Below are 20,238 nucleotides of genomic sequence, written 5' to 3'. Positions count from 1 at the left end.
ATCCTGAAAAAGACAACCATCAGAAGAGAAGTTAGCTATACAATCAACATCATTCATCAACTTGCTGACTGGTAACAAGTTATATTGCAACTGGAGAACATGTAAAACAGATTGCAGAGTTAGAACATGTACAATCAACCATTTATCAGTAATGAAACTACAAGAACCATCGATAATTATGACTTTATTTTTTCTAGAGCAATGGATATTAGGTCGAGAAAGCTTGTGACCATCCAATCATGTGATTCGTGGCTCCTGAATCAATAGTCCACGGACTAGAGGTGGAATAAACTGTGAGGGCCATAGGAAGAGTACATTGTCGGATTTGGCAGGTCGATGGACACTTTACCCTGAGGTCCCCAAGAAGTTTGATCAAGTGTTCCATCTGGTTTTTTTTTTAATCCAGAGGATTCCGGGATGTTCAGGGTAGGATTCGGTTGAGACATTATGTTGGCTGATGGATGTAATGAAGGAGATTTGAAGGAGTCGGTTGGATATGGGGTAATCCGTAGGAAATTTGCAGGAAATCCGGGTGCCGGACTGCAGAAAATCTAAAATCCGGATTATTGGACAACCAGAAAGTTGGCCTGCTGCAGGAAACAGAGGCCAAACCAAGCGGGAGGGATCAGCAGGGAAGGCCGGCGGCTCCTGTAGAAAACACCGGCAGCTGGATTAGAGGGGAGCGACAGCTGCACAGGGACCAGCAGAATCAACGGCAGAAGCTGGGTTATTACAGCAGAGACAAGCAGGAAAAAATGCTGAAGATGGAGTCTGCCGGTGGCAGAATTTCTGGACAGCAGAATAGGCCCCTTCTGGATGGCCAGGCGGCAAGGATAGGATAAAAACACAGCAGAACTCTGCAGGGAAATATTCTCTCTGCAGCTTGGCTGGATAAACGTCAGAATTCTGCAGCTAGTCAAGGAGACAACAGCAGAATTCTGCAGCTAGACCGGCTGGATAATCTCACGGGAGACGGCTACAGTAGGAGAATTCCGGCTGACAGCAGAATTCCTCTCAAGTGACTTTAGCAAGGATAATCTTTCGGCTGGATAATCCCGACTGACATCAGAATTTCTCTTAGAAGAATGCAACAGAATAATTTTATGGGAGACGGCTACTCGGGATGGAGACTGCTCTCATGAGACAGCTATGCTGGATGGGAGAAGTAATTAGCGGGAGAAATAGCTCTAACGGGGAAAACAGAAGGAATAGCCGACAGATAAGGTTAGAATATTGATTTTGATATCATGTTGAGATTTGAAATAGAGCATCTCAATTTTATTGATAGAAGATGGGGGTATTTAACCAAATTATAATTAACACAACAAAGGAAAGAAATAGAACAAAATAAAATAAATAGGAAAGGAATAAAATAAAATGAAGCAAAAAAAAAAAAACATGATGAGGGAATTTAAATCTAATAGGCAAGAAATAATAAGTAATAACAGCTAGAGATTTGATTGTCGTTATAAAGTTAATAAAAATATCTTTCAATCTAAATATGTTTGGTTCTGTCATGATGCATAGGGCTCTTTGCAATACTAATTGCGGCTTGACTACCATAAAATATCTTTATGACATTGACTGTGGAGCATCTTAACTTATTTAGTAACATTTGGATTTAAATTCCTTGACAAATTCTCAAAGCAAGTGTTTGATTCTCAAATTATGCATTACTTATAGAGACCATTGCTTGCTTCTTGCTCCTCATGTGATAAGATTTCTCCCTATATAAGAACAATACCCAGATGTGGATCATCTGTCTGTGAGTTCTCCTGCCCAACTATTATCATTGTAAATTTCTGCCTTCATGTTGCCTAATTTTTTAAACAATAATCCTTTGTCAGCGCTCTTCCTAAGCAATCTCCATATTTTGTAAATCATTTGCGAATATTCTTCATTTAGACTATTCATATATTGACTCACAATACTGACAAAATAAACGATATCAGGTCTAGTGTGTGATAGGTATATAAGTTTTTAAACCAATTTTTGGTATTTATCTTTTTCACTAGTATCTTTTCTCCCCCTGAATGTTACATTTTGTTGAAATTCATGGAGTCTCAGCAGGTTTATACCCCAACATTCTTGTCTCTTTTAGTAGGTTTAGAACGTATTTTCTTTCGGATAGTGTGATCATCAATGAAAGAGACAAAATATCTAGCTCCATTTATGATTTTTAATTTTGATGATTCCCAAATATTACTATGGAACGTAGAAAAATTATGTGAGACAGATGATAAACATGACAAGTATGCTTAGCCATTTGACAGATTTTACATTGATAAAGCTCTGACTTTTTATTAATAAAGATTTTGGGGTACAACTTTTCAACATAATGAAAATTAGAATGATCCAAATGGTAATGCCATAATAAAACTTGATTATCAACAGATTTATACACAACAAACTCATGAATATGAGAAGAAGATGGTGGAGAAGACACTTGTGTGTTAAAAGATGGCTCTTCTTGAGCATGTATAGACCTTGATGCAATTCAACACTGTCAATCACTCTCCTCGAATCCACCATCTAAAATTCACAAGAGTTAGAATAGAATGTAGTAGCACAATTCAAGTCATGACTAAATGTGCTAATTGAAAATAAGTTGCAATCTTGTTGTGGAACATATAACACAGTAGAGAGATGAATATCCTTGAAAATTTCCACTTTTCATTCTCAACAATCTTGGAGTGAGATCCATCGACAAGTCTAGCAAATTTGGAGGTGGTGATCTCTTGGTAGTTGACGAGAGCATGAATATATTCAGTCATGTGATCAGAAGCACTTTAATCTATCATCCAATGTCGAGATCTTCCATTGCTCCAAGATAAGAGGATATGATACTTTGGTGTTCCATCAAGTTGGTAGACTGCTCGGCAGAGCATTTTGATACTTATCTGGAATTGGGATTAAACGTTTTCGGCAATGCCTTAATTTGCTCCTTATGAATAGTCTGAATTCTGAATTGTTGTTGGTTGTGACAACAACATTTGCATGGTTCTCTCCATCATAATTTTCATTCGATTGGTTTCAATTTGCATGTTTGTTATGTAATTTCCAACACTTTTCTTTCACATAACCAAGTTTCTTACAATAGTTACATCATGGACGTCCTTTCTTGGGCTTGTTATTCTGAGATAAGTTTTGACTTTTTAAGACTGATCCTTCAACAAATGGTGTGGTGTGGTTGTCTTTCATCTTCAAATTCTTTATGCTCTCCTCCCTTCAAACTTCTGCAAAAGCTTTCAAGATGGTAGGGATGGGTTTGATTCTCATAATTCTCCCCTTAACTTCATCAAGAACTTTATTAAGGCCAAGGAAGAATTTGATGGTCCTTTTTTGGTCAATAATTCTTCCGCACAAGGCAGAATTGTTAGGACATGTTCATGTGTGAACCTCATACATGTCTAATGGCAGCCAACAACAGGTCTTCATGGAGTTTTACAATTCTTTGGGGTAGGTGGTCGGGTTTGCACGAGATGTTCGTTGAGTTCTTCGGTTTGTTGTAGCTGGTCATTGTGTTGGCAATGAGACGAGGAGTATAGCCGAGGAAGCCGTCAAAGGAAGAACTCATAATTAAAACGACCTTGAAGATGAGCTGCAGCTGCGACCATGATAGGGAGTGAGAACACAAGAAAATTTTGGCGCTACGGATCTAATACCATGTAGAAACTAAAAATAATTTTATTCACCTTGTCTTAATGTGTGTGTGTGTGTGTGTGTGTGTGTGTGTGTGTGTGTATAACTAGGAAATATAAATAAAGGAAACACCATTATTAGAATATATTTTGAGATAATGAAATAAATTCTTTCATATTGCAGATTTCCTACAGGAAAAGAATTCCACATTTGGTGTAGCTTTTAGATGTTTTCTTTAATGACACTTTGTGGCTTCTTATGTGCAAGCTTGTCAAGTATAAATTATGCTTATTATTGGATCCCCTTGTCTTCATATTTCTAATCCTATAGTTAGGTTAATTTTTTGGTGCACCAACTTGGTCTTATAGCTCAGTTATTAGGTTAGATGAGCCCAGTGCTGGAAAGAACCTTTTGAATACATGCTTGTGCTGCATATCACCCAATTCCTACAATGCCCCTTGTCTTCATATTTTCATATCTAACAACTAAACATTACTTTTTATATTTATACCATCCAAATATTTCATATCACATAAAAATGCCTTCATTTTAACTTTTAAGAAGTGAAATTCACCTTTTTATGGGTAAGGTTGATTGTATGTAAAAAAAAAAAAAAGAAATTTAGGTGTTAAATAGCAAAATACATCGGAATTGAGTGGTGTGTATGCAAATCTTCTATTTATTTATGCTCTTGTTTTCCTAAGAAAATGTCAACCGGATAGTCTTTTCTAGCGAAAACTTCAGTAGAAGTTTGCTATAGCTTCATGAAAAGATGAAACATTTACCTTAATTCAAGTTGGCTTTTCAAATTTCTCTTCTAATTCCTACAATCACGTGACTACATCCTGAATTAATGTTAACTAGTTTTCTTTTTTCGTCTTTCATTTCCCTTTAAATTAGTTTTTTTCTGAAATTTAGGGTGATTTCCGTGCTTATCTAAAGCGGAAGGGAGCATTAAAGCCATCAACTGCAGTCAGATTTGCTCTTGACATTGCAAGGTTTAAACCATTATGACTCTCTCTACCTCTGTTCTATATTGATGAGTGAAGTAAGCTAACAAAATTTTTGTCTCTAGACATAATTGCTTGTTGATATTACAAAACCACTTTGTTTTTGAATTTATGTAATAAATATTCTAATAAACAATTTGCAGAGGAATGAATTACTTACATGAGCATAGACCCGAACCAATCATTCATCGAGATCTCGAACCTACGTGAGTTTTCTTCTATCTTTCATGTGTTTTCTTTCCATATCTCATAGATTCCATGTTGTTCCGATGTATGCGGAAACTGCTCTTATGTGGATTGTGTTTTATTGTTAAGATAACAGAAATATTCTGCTGGATGACTCTGGCCATCTCAAAGTTGCAGACTTTGGAGTTAGCAAGTTGCTGAATGCAGCCAATGGTGTTCGAGAGGAACGACATCGATCTTGTCGGGATACTTCCTGTAGGTTCTTCTCATTCATTATTTGAATTTGTTTTGTTCTGCTCTTGTTAATCTCATTGTTTAATTGGAAGATTTACATACATACCACTCAATTCTTATGTATTTACATATCTAACACCTAAACTTCAATTTTTATATATTTAGTTTGTTCTAATTTGTGTACTCATTAATGCTCTTGATATTATATCTGTTTCTGTTCTTGTCAATGTGCTGCTTCCATTAATCATCTGCAGCCCAATAAAGTATTGGTCTTTTACATACATACCACCTAACTCTTATATATTTACATATTTAACATCTAAACTTTACTCTTTACATTATACCACTCAATTTTCATATCAAATAAAAAAGATACCATTTTAACTTTTAAAATGTAAAATGCACCTTTTCATACATAGGTAAGGTAGCATGTATATAAAAATTGATGTTTTAGTGTTAGATTATGTAAATACTTAGGAATTGAGGGATATTTTTGTAAATCTTTCAAAAAGTATTATCCTCTCATCATTTTTCTTTCACTGTTTTTTCTTTAGTTATAATGCTTACATTTTTTAAGGACAAAAAAATGGTAGTTGCTTATTATATTTCTTTTTCTATAAGAAGGCAGGTATTCAGCTCCAGAAATTTTGCAGAATGAAGAGTATGGTACAGGGGTGGATGTGTTCTCATTTGCATTGATCTTACAAGAGGTAGATCATCTGAATAATTCCCCAAGCGCTTGTTTGGGATCATTTTTGTTTTTTACTCTTTATTTTAAAAATATATTTGTTTAGCGCGTATTTTTGCATTTTTTTATTTTTACTTTCAAAAACAAATTAGCTTATTTTTAAAATCACTCAAAACATCTAAAAGTTATTTTGAGTGTTTTTAAAAACAAATAGACATCTTATAACATATCAAATATATTTTATTTCAAGTAAAAATATAAACAAAAAGATAAAAATATAAATTAAAAACTAAAATCAAAGTTATCCCAAACGGCGCCCAAGTTTTCATAGCTTGATCTGTTTATTTCAACACATGTGTTTGCCCATCTTCTATTTGGGGTATAATTGCTGTGCACTTTTGTTGGTTGATAGTATTGTTGAATGTATTTTTGAAGCTTTGAGCTCTGTTACATCTTTTAATTTTACTACGGTAAAGCAAAATGCATCTGATTAACTTGATTCATGTTTTTTCCAATTTTAATATGAAGATATTCTAATTCTAGGAACATTTTAGTTAAGCCTAAAATTATATTTCTTTTCTATTAAAATGCATACTTCTCTACAGTAGTTCTTGAACACCTTTATGTTGTTGCACATATATGAGATGTGCAAAGAACTTGACTTCATTTTAACTTTTACTGAATTTTGAAGTAAACTTATAAAGAAAATTAAGTTTTGATATTTCGTATTGACCTACCTGAATTTCACGAAGTAGTGCAAAATTTCAGCCTGTTGTATATGAACTAAAGTTTTTCATGTAATTACATTTAGATGATTGAGGGGAGTCCACCACTATCTAATATTGAAGATAGAGAAGTACCCAATGCGTATATCGCTAAGGAGAGGCCGCCTTTCAACGCTTCTCTGAAGCTGTATCGTTATGGCCTGAAAGAGTAAAACTCTTCATAAGCTCCATTATTCTTTGCTTTGTAACTATATCTCACTTATGTAATATTTTTGCTCGTCTTAGTTTCCTTACATTTTAGTGGTTTCAAAAAAATCGACGATGCTCGTGAGCATTGAAAGATGATTTTAATATTTCCATTATATTTTCCAACAGGGATCCTCATTTTCCTTTCTCAAAATTCTCAATAAAATTTAGTCATTCATTTAGCTGTTTTTCTTCAGCATTTTCTCTTGATATTCACATATATGCCTTTATTTTCAAGTTTCAATCATATCTACATTGTTTGATATATTTGGATTTGTAGAAATTAAAGAACTTTCTTAGAGGAAAAAATTTTCATTTTCTTATTAAGCAAGTATCAAATATATATACAGCTCAAACTAATCCTCATACAATTGGAGGGAAAATCAAATCATCATAATGAAAAGGAAAGAAATAAAAATACAATATTGGATAATTAAGAGAGAACAATTTCTCCCCGTCAAATGTAATAACAAACCCACAGTTTCCTAAATCGTAGGTGGGCTCATGTGATCCTCGGTTATATGTATATCAGCACTTCCCCTCTCAAGTTGGGTTGTATGTGTCATATACCCCAAACTTGCTACTTAGATCATTAAAATGGTGCTTAAAATTTGAGGAAGGGCCCTGATAAAAATGTCAGCAATCTGATACTGAGTTGGGATTCAATTTAGCTGGACAACCCCTATTAACCTTCTTAAAGAGGAAGCGTCTCTCAATCTGTATATGTTTGGTTCGATCATGGTGTATCAGATTCATTGAAATATTGCTTTTGTTCTCCGTGTGAAGTTCCACTAATAACTTCTTTAGCCACATCCCTTCACAAATTTTTAGAGCCGGGGTACAATACTTAGATTTTTGCACTACTTTTTGCCACCACAACTTTTTGTTACTTCTCTAAGTAATCAGGTTATCAAATACAAATGAACAGTAACTCGTGATAGATCTTATTTCAGTTGGTTTTTTTGCCAGCTAGCATTAGTGTAGATCTCAATATCATAGTTCTCAATTTTCTTAAATATCAATCCATGTCGTAGAGTCAGCTTTTGGTACCTCAGAATTCAAAAGATCGCTTCAAAATGACCTTTATTTGGATCGTTCATATGTAGCCTTACCACACTCACAGAAAAAGCAATGTTGGGTCTTATATGTGACATCTAAGTAAAGTTTCTCCTGAGTCTTCAATACCTTCATTTTTCAACTGGAGTGTTATTCTCTCCTTTTGATGCTCGTCGATTGGGATCCATAGGAGTATAAGTTTGTTTGTATCCCAACATTCTTGTCTCCTTTAATCAGTCATGGATATATTTTCTCTGAGATTGGATAATGTCTTCTTTGGATTTAGCTACTTCCATTCTCAGGAAGTATCTTAAAGTTCCAATATCTTTGATTTCAAACTCAATAGCCATTAATTATTCTTTTGATTGTTTCAAGTTCCTTTAGATCATTGCCTGTAAGAATAGTTTCATTTACATACACAATAAGGATGACTATCATATTTTTTGGATTTCATTTCACAAGCAAAGTATGATCAACCTGACACTAATAATACCCATTGACAAAAATAGCCTTGATGAACTTTTCAAACCATGCTCTAGAAGATTGTTTCAATTCATTCAATGATTTAATTTGTTTGCATACTAGTTGATTATCTGTGTTCTGTAATCATGCAGCTATTTCCATATAGACTTCTTCCTCAAAAACTCATTAAGAATTACATTTTTAATGTCTAGATGATATAAAGGTTTGTTTTGATTGATAGCAAAAGACAATAATATTCTTACTGTGTTGAGTTTTGCCATTGATGCAAATATGTCCTAGCAGTCAATCCCATTGGACTAAGTGAACTTTTTTTTTTGCTACAAGTCTAGTCTTGAAACTTTTTATGTTTCCATCTACTTTGTATTTCTACTTTGTATTTGATATTGAATACCCATTTGCACTGTAAAACTCTTTTCCTTAGCGCCAGAGTTGTTATGATCTATGTACCATTCTTTTCAAGGGTAAAAATCTCTTCTTCCACGGCCTTTTTTCAAGCAGGAATCGATAAGGTCTCTTGAATTGAGTTTTGGACCTACACATTATCCAAATTTGAATAAAAGAATTTTAAGAGGATGGTAATTTTCAATAGTCACAAATTCTTCTATCAGGTATCTTGTGCATTCTTGTGCTCATTCTTCCTTTTGATGCTCATGATATGTTGATCTAACCTCTATGTGAATGTTTAGAGCTCGTGGAGTTGGTTCCAGTGATTTGTAATCTTGATTTGCATATTGATCCTTAAATGCTCATTAGGTATTTTCTTTCTGGTGTACACAAAGTTTTAGGTTCTTGGTGGGAGGTGTGAGAGAATTTAGGGGAGTAGTAGGTCCATTTTCAGGTTAATTTGTGATAGTGGGGATAAGTGCGGGCTCATCATTAATACAAGGGAAATCAGCTTGAGGTTCGTGAATGGTATCCCAAATCTGATATTCTCTTCAACTATCTCTCTCTGAATGTTAGATTTGGGATACTATGGTTGGTTTTCAAAAAAGTTGACATCCGTGGAGTTTTAAAATTTGTGTTTCTGAAAAGTAGGATTTATCCCCCCCTCTCTTCTTAAAAATAACCCACAAAGATGCATTTGATCAAGTTTGGTTTGATGTGGTTGATGTTGATAAACAAAAGCAATGCAACTACAAATTTTGAGTAGTTTAGATAAGAATAACTGAATATGGGGTAGGATTTTATGAGAGTGTTTGAGAGGTTTGTTAAAGTTTAGCACTCTGTTGGACATCATATTTATGAGATAAGTGAATGTGAGAATCACATCCCCTTAGAATTATTTGGGTGCATTGTTAGTAAATAGAATTATACGGGTCACTTCGAGATGTATGTTCTTTCTCAACTACACTATTTTGTTGGGGTGTGCCAACACAAGTTCTTATATGAATGATGTCATTATTAGATAGATAATGACCAATAGTGGAGTTGTAGTAGTCTTTTGTACTATAGGTTTTTAGAATTGGAATTTTGCTCTTGAAATTGGATGAAGATTATGATGTGGAAGGCTTCAAATTTGTCGACAGTTTTTCATATTTTTCTTTTCATGAGAAAAGTCCAAGTGGTCCTGGTGTGATCATCAATGAAGGTAACATACCATCTAGCCTCATTTGTATGTTTTATTTTTGAGGGCTCCTAGAAATCACTATGAACCATGGAGAAGGCATGTGTTGGTTTGTATTTCAAGCTTGGGTACACTTGACGAGTATATTTAATAAGTTGGCAAGTTTCACACCCATAAGAACTATTATTTTTATTGATAAACAAATGAGGATAAATTTTTTTAGTATAATAGAAATTAGGATGCTCTAGACGAAAATACCATAATATAACTTAACTTTATGAGAAAAAGACTCAGATACAAGACTTGGCTCAAAAGATTATGAATGGTGGGAAGATCTTTTGACGTCGGATTCCTAGTGAACAAATAAAGTCTATGATACATGTTAGCATTGTCAATCGCTTTCCCAGAGTCAATCACCTGAAATTCACACAGATTATGGTAGAATTTAGTAAAACAATTCATGTCACGACTAATTTTATTTTTAGAAAGTAAATTGCAGTTAAGTTTTAGAACATAAAACATAGAGTGAATAATAAGACTATTTGTGAGTTTAACACTTTCTCTTCCTTCCACAAATGAGAGGGAGCCATTTTCGTTTTTAACTGCATCATTGTGTTTGTAAGAATGAAAGGATTTAAAAGCTGTGATATCATCTATCCTGTGATCAGATGCTCTAGAGGCCATTATTCAATGCTGATTTTTTTTGTTGAGAGCAATAAGAACACAGAAAATTGTCCTGATGTGCTAGAAGGTTGATAGATGACTCAAAATATTGTCCCAGAAGTATTTGGGGAACTTCAAGATGTTGCTTGCTGAAATAACTATGTACATGAGGCTTATCTTCCTTTGATGTTGTGTTTGTTTCATTTTTCCTATCATTTTTGACTTTATTGGGCTTCCAATCTGCAAGTTTTTCATAAATTTTCCAATGTTTTTTCTTCATATGACCGAGTTTCACACCTAGTCCGTTTCTCGATTTATTGTGCTGTGATAATTTATTTGTGTATAAATCCAAGTTAATATTTTATATAGTGGGATTACCTGCCATCATGAGTTTCTTCCTATTCTCTTCCCTTCGCACTTTAGTAGAGGCTTCATAAATTGAGGGAAGAAGCTTGGTTCATGTGATTCTTCTTTTGACTTTATCTAGTTTCTTGTTGAGTCTTAGAGGGAACTTGATTGTTCTCTTATGTTCAACAATTATTTTGTAAAGAATTGAGTTTTGTGAGCACCTCCGTATGTATGCTTTATACACATCTTTTTGGCGTCAACATTTGGAGAGAGTGTTGAAGTATTGACTAACATTCAACACATTCTATTGCGGGTCATGTAATTTAGTTTCAATGTCAAAAAACTATGAGGTGTTGTGAACACTTGAATAGGTTTCCCTTGCGGCATCTCAAATTTCTTGTCATGTTTTAGAGGAGAAAGTTTTCTCTAATTTTTGTAGTCATGGAGTTGACAAGTCATGACATGACCATGTGATCTTCAATCTTCCATGCTCTATGTTTAGGATCAGTAATTTCTGGTGCATTATTTTTCTCTATGTACATGAACACAGATTGAGATTATTGAAGAAAATTGTTGCCATGTAATTTGTGATTGGTGAAGCAAGGAGAGATTTTACTTTATGCAGAACTAAATTTCTTTGGCTCGGGTTTAAAAGTAACTTCTGAAGAGGAAGAAACAACTGTCAGTCAACTTTTTTATTTTGAAATTGAAAATAATTTTGAAATTTAGTTTAATATAAGAGGTATATAGTTTGGGTTTTAAAAATAATATGTTTTAATTTAATAAAAATGAGACCAAATAGATCTCATTCGTGTAATAGTTTGCATAATCATGTCCACTACTGCGAATATTACACATTTCCGAAAGATAAGTGTATACCTCGACGATGGACCAAATCCTGCAAACTATGAGATTTGTGACATCTGTTTGACCTGCGAACCTTTTTATGTGTGACCAACAAGTTCCAAGTTCCCTATAGAGGCAGACCCATATAGTTAATTACATAATAATCAGAGGTAGTAATATTCAGGAATTTAAAGTTTAGGTTTCACGGTAGGACGTGGAAAGACAAGTGTGAAATGACCAAATGGGAGTAGTTATTTTAGGCATCCAAATGAAGGAAAAAGGTAGAAGACGTCACGGATCCTAAGGAGAAATCTCGGTGACTTCCCAAACTATCATATGGTGTGGGTAGTTATTTTAGGCATCCAAATGAAGGAAAAAGGTGGAAGACGTCACGGATCCTGAGGAGAAATCTCGGTGACTTCCCAAACTATCAAAATGAACTCCAAAACTACATTTTGGAGACGGTGTTAATTAAGTGTTTGATCCTGCCAATTAAATTATTTGGGACTTATACTTGCATAATGCTCGATTATGCAAATAACCCACAAGAATATGAGGGTTTACGTCGTACCGAACGATAACCTCGAAATCTAAGGCGAGTTTGGACTTATGCTGCACAATGCGTTGTGTAGGGGTCTAAAGAGGGTGTGAGGATTTAGTTACCTCGAAATCCTATGGGTTGCTATTGTTAAACTAAAGAGAGAGGTTGCTGAAGAAGGTCCTCTTGCTGCTCGGTCCGAATTCCTCATTGTGCTGCCCACGAATTTAGCTCTAAACGTCCTGCTATAGCGAGGGCTCCGGGGTTTAAGTGTTTGAGATTGATAGTTTATGTTTCACAGTTTTGTTGTCAAAGTTTGATTTTATTTTTTTTGTTTTTGTTTCCGTTTCATTTCTAATTTTGCATGCAAAACAAGTAAATTGCAGATAAATAAAAATGCTTGAAAAAGTAAAATGCAGTAAAGTAAAATACTGTAAATAAATTGTAAAAGTGTACTTCGACAACTGTTACTGTTGCGTGATTAGTATTGCAAGGATGGTATGATTTGCAACAAATTTAAATAAACTTGCAAGAAAAATAAGCAAAACGGGAAAACCCAGCACGAAAGTCAAAAAAATGAGTCGTAGAAATCTCAAGCAAAATTTGTAGTAACGTATGGAAGACCGAAACTGAGTGTAAGACATCGTTAAAGGTGGTGGTTCAGAGCTGGATTGTGTGTATCCCAACTTTGGATAAGAGCTACCAACTTGACAATCTACGGAAGACAGTCATAACCTCGATCCAAGTAATTAACAGCGGATCTTTATGAACCTTTTATCTTATTTTGTTATAATAATTATTATTATTTTTATTTATTTTCATGCATGTAGAATTTAATTTGACAATCAAAAGGTAATTCTTTTTGTTGCAGAGAAAACGTTAATTTAAAAATATATTTTTGTAAAGTAGTTTAGTCCATAGGTTAATTACCCTAATCGAACTAAGACTACTAGCAATCTAAGAGTGTTGAGGGCGGCAATCTCACCGATAGTTGGCAAATAGTACCATTGATTCTTATCCTCTCCCCTTATGGGGAGTCCTCGAGGTAAGAGATACTATTCTAATTGTCTCTCGTAACACACATAAGAAATGTCGTCATCGCTCTCGCCACCTAGACCCTAGAATTATTCTATTCCAATAATTCATATGTGGCATTGACAAATATACCTAATCACCAGAAGGATTTGAGTGTAATGTTCAAGCTCAAATCTCGGTGCATTGGGTTTCACTGTAAGTTAAGTCATTGCGGGAATTTCACTGTTTGATTTAATCAAGAAAGTTGTGAACCACATCCTAGTGTATCCTCGTGTTTAGTGTTTTAATCGATTTGTGGATTAAGGTCAAGTGCTTAGTTTCATCATTTATTTGAAAATTAGGTAGATGGACTCTCACCTAGGGAGTGTTCCTAAAGTCTAGGAAGTCTATGCTTCTAACTTGAGCTTGCAGTGATTTAAAGTGTTTTATCCTAAATTAAGTTTTTTCCAACTAATTCTCAAATATCTTTAAGTGTCTTCCAAATGATTAAATCAGAAATTCTCATTTTTTTTGACTTAACCATGTGGCGAGAGAAATGAAACAAAAAAAAGGAGAAGGTCGACCCACTTCCAAAACTAACAAAGCCAGGGGGGAACAACAAGTGAATCGGTATCAAAGCGTTTAAATAACAATATATTGAAACCCAAAACGGTGGGCAAAAGGGGTCCCTAAATCAAACTCTAAACCGCATGAAATCAACACTTAAAGACTACATAAACCTCGCCAAAACAGTGCATAGAACAACCCCAAAATAGTTTTTTTAATGCCTCCAAAATAGTGCATAGATTGCCTCAAAATTAGTCCACCAAAATGCCTTAAAACAGTGCATAGATTGACTCAAAATCATCCCACCAAAATGCCCCAAAATAGTGATTAAAACAGCCCCCCAAATGATGGGTTTAATGTCTCCAAAACAGTAGACAAAACTCTCAAAATCAGCCCCAAAACAGTACACAAATCTCTCAAAATCAGCCCCAAAATAGTAGACAATGCTATCAAAATCAGCCCCAAAACCGTAGGCAAAGCTCTCAAAATTAGTCCCAAAACAATGATTAGAACAACCCCTCAAATGATGGGTTTAATGTCTCCAAAACAGTAGACCAAGCTGTCAAAATCAGTCCCAAAACAGTAGACAAAGCTTTCAAAATACAGTGATTAGAAAAGACCCCAAAATGATGGGTTTAATGCCTCCAAAACAGTAGATAAAACTATGAAAATCAGCCCCAAAACCGTAGGCAAAGCTCTCAAAATTATCCCCAAAACAATGATTAGAACAACCCCCCAAATGATTGGTTTAATGCTTCCAAAACAGTAGATAAAACTATCAAAATCAGCCCAAAAACAGTAGGTAAAGCTTTCAAAATCAGCCCAAAAACAATGATTAGAAAAACCCCCCAAATGATGGGTTCAATGCCTCCAAAACAGTAAACAAAGCTATCAAAATCAGCTCCAAAACAGTAGACAAAACTATCAAAATGAACTCCAAAACAGTAGACAAAGCTTTCAAAATCCGCCCCAAATAATGATTAGAACAATCTCTCAAATGATGGGTTTAATGCCTCCAAAATGGTAGACAAAGCTATCAAAATCAGCCCCAAAACAGTAGACAAAGCTCTCAAAATCAACCCCAAAACAGTGCCCAAATCATTTTCAAAACAGTGTTTAAAACAACGCCGAAACGGTGCCAAATTTTTTTCTAAAATAGCGTATAAATCCTAAGTATGAAAAAATACCCTTCACATTAAGGAATGGAAGCACCTCTTATGTAGAATTAAAGATCTGAGTGGTGTAGTTGTAAAGTTTAGGTTCCACATATGTAGAGAATATAAGCATTGTATGGTATGCACGTAAAAATTGAAGCCAAGGTGTTAGATATGCAAGCACATGGCAATTGAGTGTCGTGCATATAATAAAAAGTAAACGTTAGACATTAGACATATAGATGTATAAAGACCGAGTAGCATGCATACAAATCTTCCTGAACCAAGTTGGCATACACCTTCTTTATCAGGTTTAAGAAAGTTTAAGTAAAACCTTGCTCACATAGCTCTTTCCAATTTCTCTCATTAAGCAAGTTAGCTTCTGAATTGGTTATCTTATAGATAAGAAAAGAGTCCGATGACAATCACCTTTAAAAAAAATAACATCGTTAAGCGAGTCCTGCATCAAAACATGAACCAAGTCTCTGAACGAAATTTGCTACACTAAGCCAAGAGGATGATGGAAGGCGCGACCCTCGTCTCTGAACTATATTGAGCTAGTTGAGCTAGCTTAATCATTCACAAAAAAAAAAAATTGAAGCTTGATGCTAACAAAACAATTACTGAAGATGAAATGTTTCATGTTTCACGATCCTCATCAATAACGATATATAGATAACCCCCTAAGGGCAAGAGATTGATTCTTCCTTCGCAATCAGAACCTTTAAAAACTAATTGGGTGAGTTTTGAGAATTTACCTGCACTAGAAGCCCCTATTTTCCTCATCAGTGGGGGGTGCTACAGCTTAAGTTGTTCAATAGCACAAACCACATGAATGCATCAGAAGATGGGGGATGGTAACTCAAGTGTACAATTCCAAGGGCGGTCAAACTGATCCAATGTCCATCCTAAAGTAATCAAAGGCACCTGAGCGGAGACACCCTAGCTTTACCCTTTTTGTAGTATAGCAAAAGCACGACCAGAAAAGAGAAAGCGGGCTGGTAGAAGAGGAAGGCCGTTTCGATGGAGATAGAAATGCAGCCGGGAGAAGGGGGAGTTGAGCGGTTAGGGTTGTTCGGCGAGGAAGGAGGTAGCGAGGAAGGAGGTAGCGAGTGAGGAAGAGTGAGTCGAGCGAGAGAGAGTTTCGGTCGAATCAGGGAGAGTCGAGCCGTACATGAGGGAACTTCGATGCAGAGAAGGGGAGGCAAGCCGTCGGTAGAGGCGAGAGAGGGGAGCAGGCGAGGGCTTCGAACTGGAGGAGAATGCGTCGAACGAGAGAGGGAGTTGGGTTTCAAACTTAGGAGAGGGCGAAGCAGGCGCGTGTGGGAGAGCTTCTGGGCGAGGCAGAGATGGGGAGTGGGAGTGAGTGATAGAGGCGAAGCAGGCAAGGGTCTTCGGGCGCAGGGAAGAGGAGACGAGGCAAGTAAGAATCATCCGGAGTGACGGGAAGAAGGATTTTTGTATCGCGCCAATTCTCAGAAAGACGTTACGCGGGGAATTAAATGAATTCCATTATTGCAACCGACTCAGTTGGAAAATCTCAACTCCTAATTACATTCAATTAAGAATAATTAAATAGCTTATTTGAAATTCAAAATTGTTTAACCCTTGTTCAGCCCAAGTCCAACCCAAATTGAACCCGAGTTGAACCTGGGTTGAGCCTGGCCTCGCGCCCCGCTAAATAAAATAAAGGTGCATCAATTTTTGTGTTATCTGCTTGTGCGCGGAACCATAATGATGTGGGTGTTCTTTCTAGCTAAAGTCGATGTCCTAGACGCATCCGTGTAGTCCGTTTCGTCATGCGAGGTTGTCCGGACAATTTCGCTGACGGTCAGTTCAATTTAAGTCAACATCGAGCGTGGTGCAGTGAGCGCGTGAATTGCAGGGTTTGCGAGTGTTCGAGTCATGGAGGGTTCACCTATGGTTGTTTGATCCTGTAGGAACTCATTTTCGGGCTCTCTACATGTTAGTGCTTAGCCCTTGCAACTAAGAGTTGAGTTTTTGGGACTACTCATGCGAGGTTTGCACAAAAATGAGTCAATAAGTGGTTCTAATTTCTATGCGAAGTGGGTTCAATTACTAGTCCGCTAGGATGGTCAATAAGGAACTTCTAAAGCTAGATCTTGGGTTCTAAGAGTAGGAGACTAAGACCTCATTAAAAATGAGGTCAACAACAACTTTCATATCGTATTTGTTTTTCATGATATGGGGAGACTAAGACCTCACTGAAAATGAGGTCAACAACAACTTTCATGTCGTATTTGTTTTTCATGATATGCCGAGGAGATACTATCTGTCTCGGCGGACACATAATTTCCACTAGAGAGAAATTGTCAGTCACCGACCCAAGATTTCCTCCCAATAGAAGAACAGTTTGCCACCGACACAGGATTTACTATTGGTCCCTAGACGACAGAAGATTTCCACTAGAGAGAGAAAATCAAGATTTAATTTCAACTGACTGGCCCTAGCAAGGAATGACTCGCGAGGGAATCGTGCATGCAGGGAAGGCCTCTAGGAGTTTTGTTTCGGTAGAGAAGGTAGATCAAGGAGAAGTATTGCCGCAATCAAGGAGAATGGTTGTCGCGCGAAGGAGGTTGTTGTTACTGCATGTAGTAGCGGCAAAGAGAGGGCCAATAGAGGAAAGAAGAGGCTGGCGGCAGCAACAGAGGCCTGCTGGCTGGTCGAAGGAACTTTTGGCTGCTGTAGGGAAGATTAAGGTTGTTTGAGAGGCTCCGAAAAGAAGAGCTAGGATTTGTTTTTTTGCTCTGATACCATATTGAAATTTAGAAGGAACATTATTAGAAGAAAAAATACTAATTTTCTTCTTAAGCAAATATCAAATATATATACAACTGAAACTAACACATATAATTAGAGGGAATTTCAAATCACAGTGATGAAAAAGAAGGAGATAAAAATACAATAATGAATAATTAGGGGAGAATATTTCTCTCGCTCAAATGTAAGAGAACCATAGTTTCCTAAACCATTGGTGGGTCTTTGTGGTCCTCGGTTATATGCATATCAACAGGTCAATGTGTCAAGGTTGTAAAAAGGGTCATTTACATACATACCGCCCAATTCATATGTATTTACATATCTAACACCAAAAATTTTCCTTTTACATGTGTACCACTGATGTCTTTCATATCACATAAAAAATGCCACGATTTTAACTTTTAAAATTTAAAATACACATTTTCATGCATAGGTAAGGTGTTATGTATGTAAAAATTGAAGTTTTGGTGTTAGCTATGTAAATACATAGTAATTGAGTGGTATGTATGTAAGTCTTCTTTGTAAAAAAATGTGCTCTCAGTTCTTATTCATATGTATTATTTTGGAGTTCTAGACACCACAATTTAGGGTGATGATGTTTAACTTATTAGACTGAACTTTTCAGGTTGATTGAGCAATGCTGGAGTTATAACGCTGCGAATAGGCCAACATTCAGGGAAATTATTTCTCGGCTATCGTCCATCCAGAAACATACTGCACAAAGAGCAAGTTGGCAGGTATATTTCTAGATCTCTACGTCCTGTTATTATATTGAGGAAAAAAAAGAATTTTCTCTTAAAGATTCATAAATTCATCTAGCTAATTGTATTGCCTGATCCAAGCTCCTGACTGTTTGCTAGAACTTGATGGCTTTATGTCGGCCTCTATATTGCTCAAGTCTGCAATAAACCAATAGGAGAAAATTACTGTTAGATAGAATTTTATATATATTGGTTTTATTTCGTTATAAGTTCAATAATCAATATCATTTATATTGCTCTCTTTTCGAAGTAAATTCTATTATTGGTCTTTATTTTTCTCAAAGTAGATATTACTTTGAATGTATGAATCAATTATCACCACCGAATCTGCAATATATACTCACAAGATAAACTGCGGTCTTTGAAAAATTCAGAATGAGATTTTTGGGCTCGTCATAAAGATAAAATATTTCAAAATCTTTGAATAATTTCATGATGTAGATAGTGTTCATCTACGATGCAAGACCTTGAGATTCCTGCAAGCGTTCTAAGATTCGTTCAAGAAGTTGTGTTAGTACTTTCAAGTTATGTACATGCATTTTAACAGGATATAAGTGCAATCAATAAAGTTTCAATGATTTCAAGCCTATACTTGCATTTCAAAGCATTTTCCAGCGTTGATTCATTGTCTTAAGATGTGTGTTAGTATTTTTAAACATGTATTGCATCTTGTGAATGCATTAAACACCATGTTATACTCTGAAGAACATAATATGTTATGTAATTGCGTCATGTATGTGTGTTTAAGATTCATGCAAAATAAATAGTATGGTACGCTGAAATTTTCCACAATCTCAAAATTATTGAAGACTGATAGTTTAAACTGAACAGGCTGAGAATGCTACGCATATTTGAATGAAAATTTCAATCAAATTGCTCTCATTCTAAAAAAATGTGCAAATTTTCTTTTTGAAAAGTCTGCCCATGTTTTAAAATTATGAAGTCTCTCTTTTAAAGTCAAGCTTAAAATAATTTAGTTATATATATACTCTAGAGCGGGCTGCCTTGTCTATATAATAGGATTATAAGTCTTACCTAGTCAGTTTGATCCTCGTCTCTAATTTGCTGGCGATAGCCAGTGATGGACGGCTGTAACACAGCTATTTTATTATTATAACAGTGATTAAAATATTATCTATTGTTAAATTAAAAAAGTCCTCTTCTTATTATTATTATTAGTTTCTCGAGATGGTGAGCATTCATATTTTTATTAAGAACCTTCTCTTTCTGTTCAGCTAAATAAAACTCGTGCTCCTTCTCATGTTATTATTATTATTATATTTTTTCTTTTCACTTATTATTGATAATAGGGGTGTAAACGAGTCGAACACAAGCAAGCCCAGGCTCAGCCTGTTTTCGACTCGTTTATATTTTGAGCTCAGCAAACGAGCCGAAAGCGAGCTATTCACGAACAAAGAATCGTTTTGACAACCCTAATCACGTAACCATAAGATGTTAAAGAGTTGTGGCAACATTTAAAAATTATTATTTATATTAAAACATCATTTGAATGTAATTTAATAATTTTTATTTTATTTTCTTAATCAATATTTTAATTGATTATAAATCTTTGTAGCCTTGTAGTCAATTAGATTTTTTTAAAATACTACTTAATATATATAGATTTAAACTAATTGTGAGAACTTGATGAGTAGTATTTCGAGCCAAAACGAGCCGAACACGAACGAACACATTTTAGCTCGTGTTCGGCTTGTTAACTTATTGAAAAAAA

At 35.4% G+C, this 20,238-nt stretch overlaps 1 protein-coding gene across 1 annotated transcript in view; it reads left to right on the top strand.

The window, feature by feature from the left end:
- LOC110038588 (serine/threonine-protein kinase STY17-like) overlaps positions 1 to 18,672 on the top strand; it is a 44,161-nt gene extending 25,489 nt beyond the window's left edge. Inside the window, exons 6-11 of the mRNA XM_020743464.1 lie at positions 4,561 to 4,640; positions 4,796 to 4,858; positions 4,975 to 5,093; positions 5,697 to 5,782; positions 6,572 to 6,693; positions 18,371 to 18,672. Of these exons, the coding sequence (XP_020599123.1) occupies positions 4,561 to 4,640; positions 4,796 to 4,858; positions 4,975 to 5,093; positions 5,697 to 5,782; positions 6,572 to 6,693; positions 18,371 to 18,494 (594 nt within the window). The 3' untranslated portion in view covers positions 18,495 to 18,672. The remainder of the gene's footprint in view (positions 1 to 4,560; positions 4,641 to 4,795; positions 4,859 to 4,974; positions 5,094 to 5,696; positions 5,783 to 6,571; positions 6,694 to 18,370) is intronic.
- The last annotated feature ends 1,566 nt before the right edge of the window (positions 18,673 to 20,238 follow it).

Source organism: Phalaenopsis equestris, unplaced genomic scaffold, assembly GCF_001263595.1.
Source record: "Phalaenopsis equestris unplaced genomic scaffold, ASM126359v1 Scaffold233169, whole genome shotgun sequence".
In the NCBI taxonomy this organism is placed as follows: Eukaryota; Viridiplantae; Streptophyta; class Magnoliopsida; order Asparagales; family Orchidaceae; genus Phalaenopsis; species Phalaenopsis equestris.
This window is presented reverse-complemented; position numbering and strand designations above follow the sequence as displayed.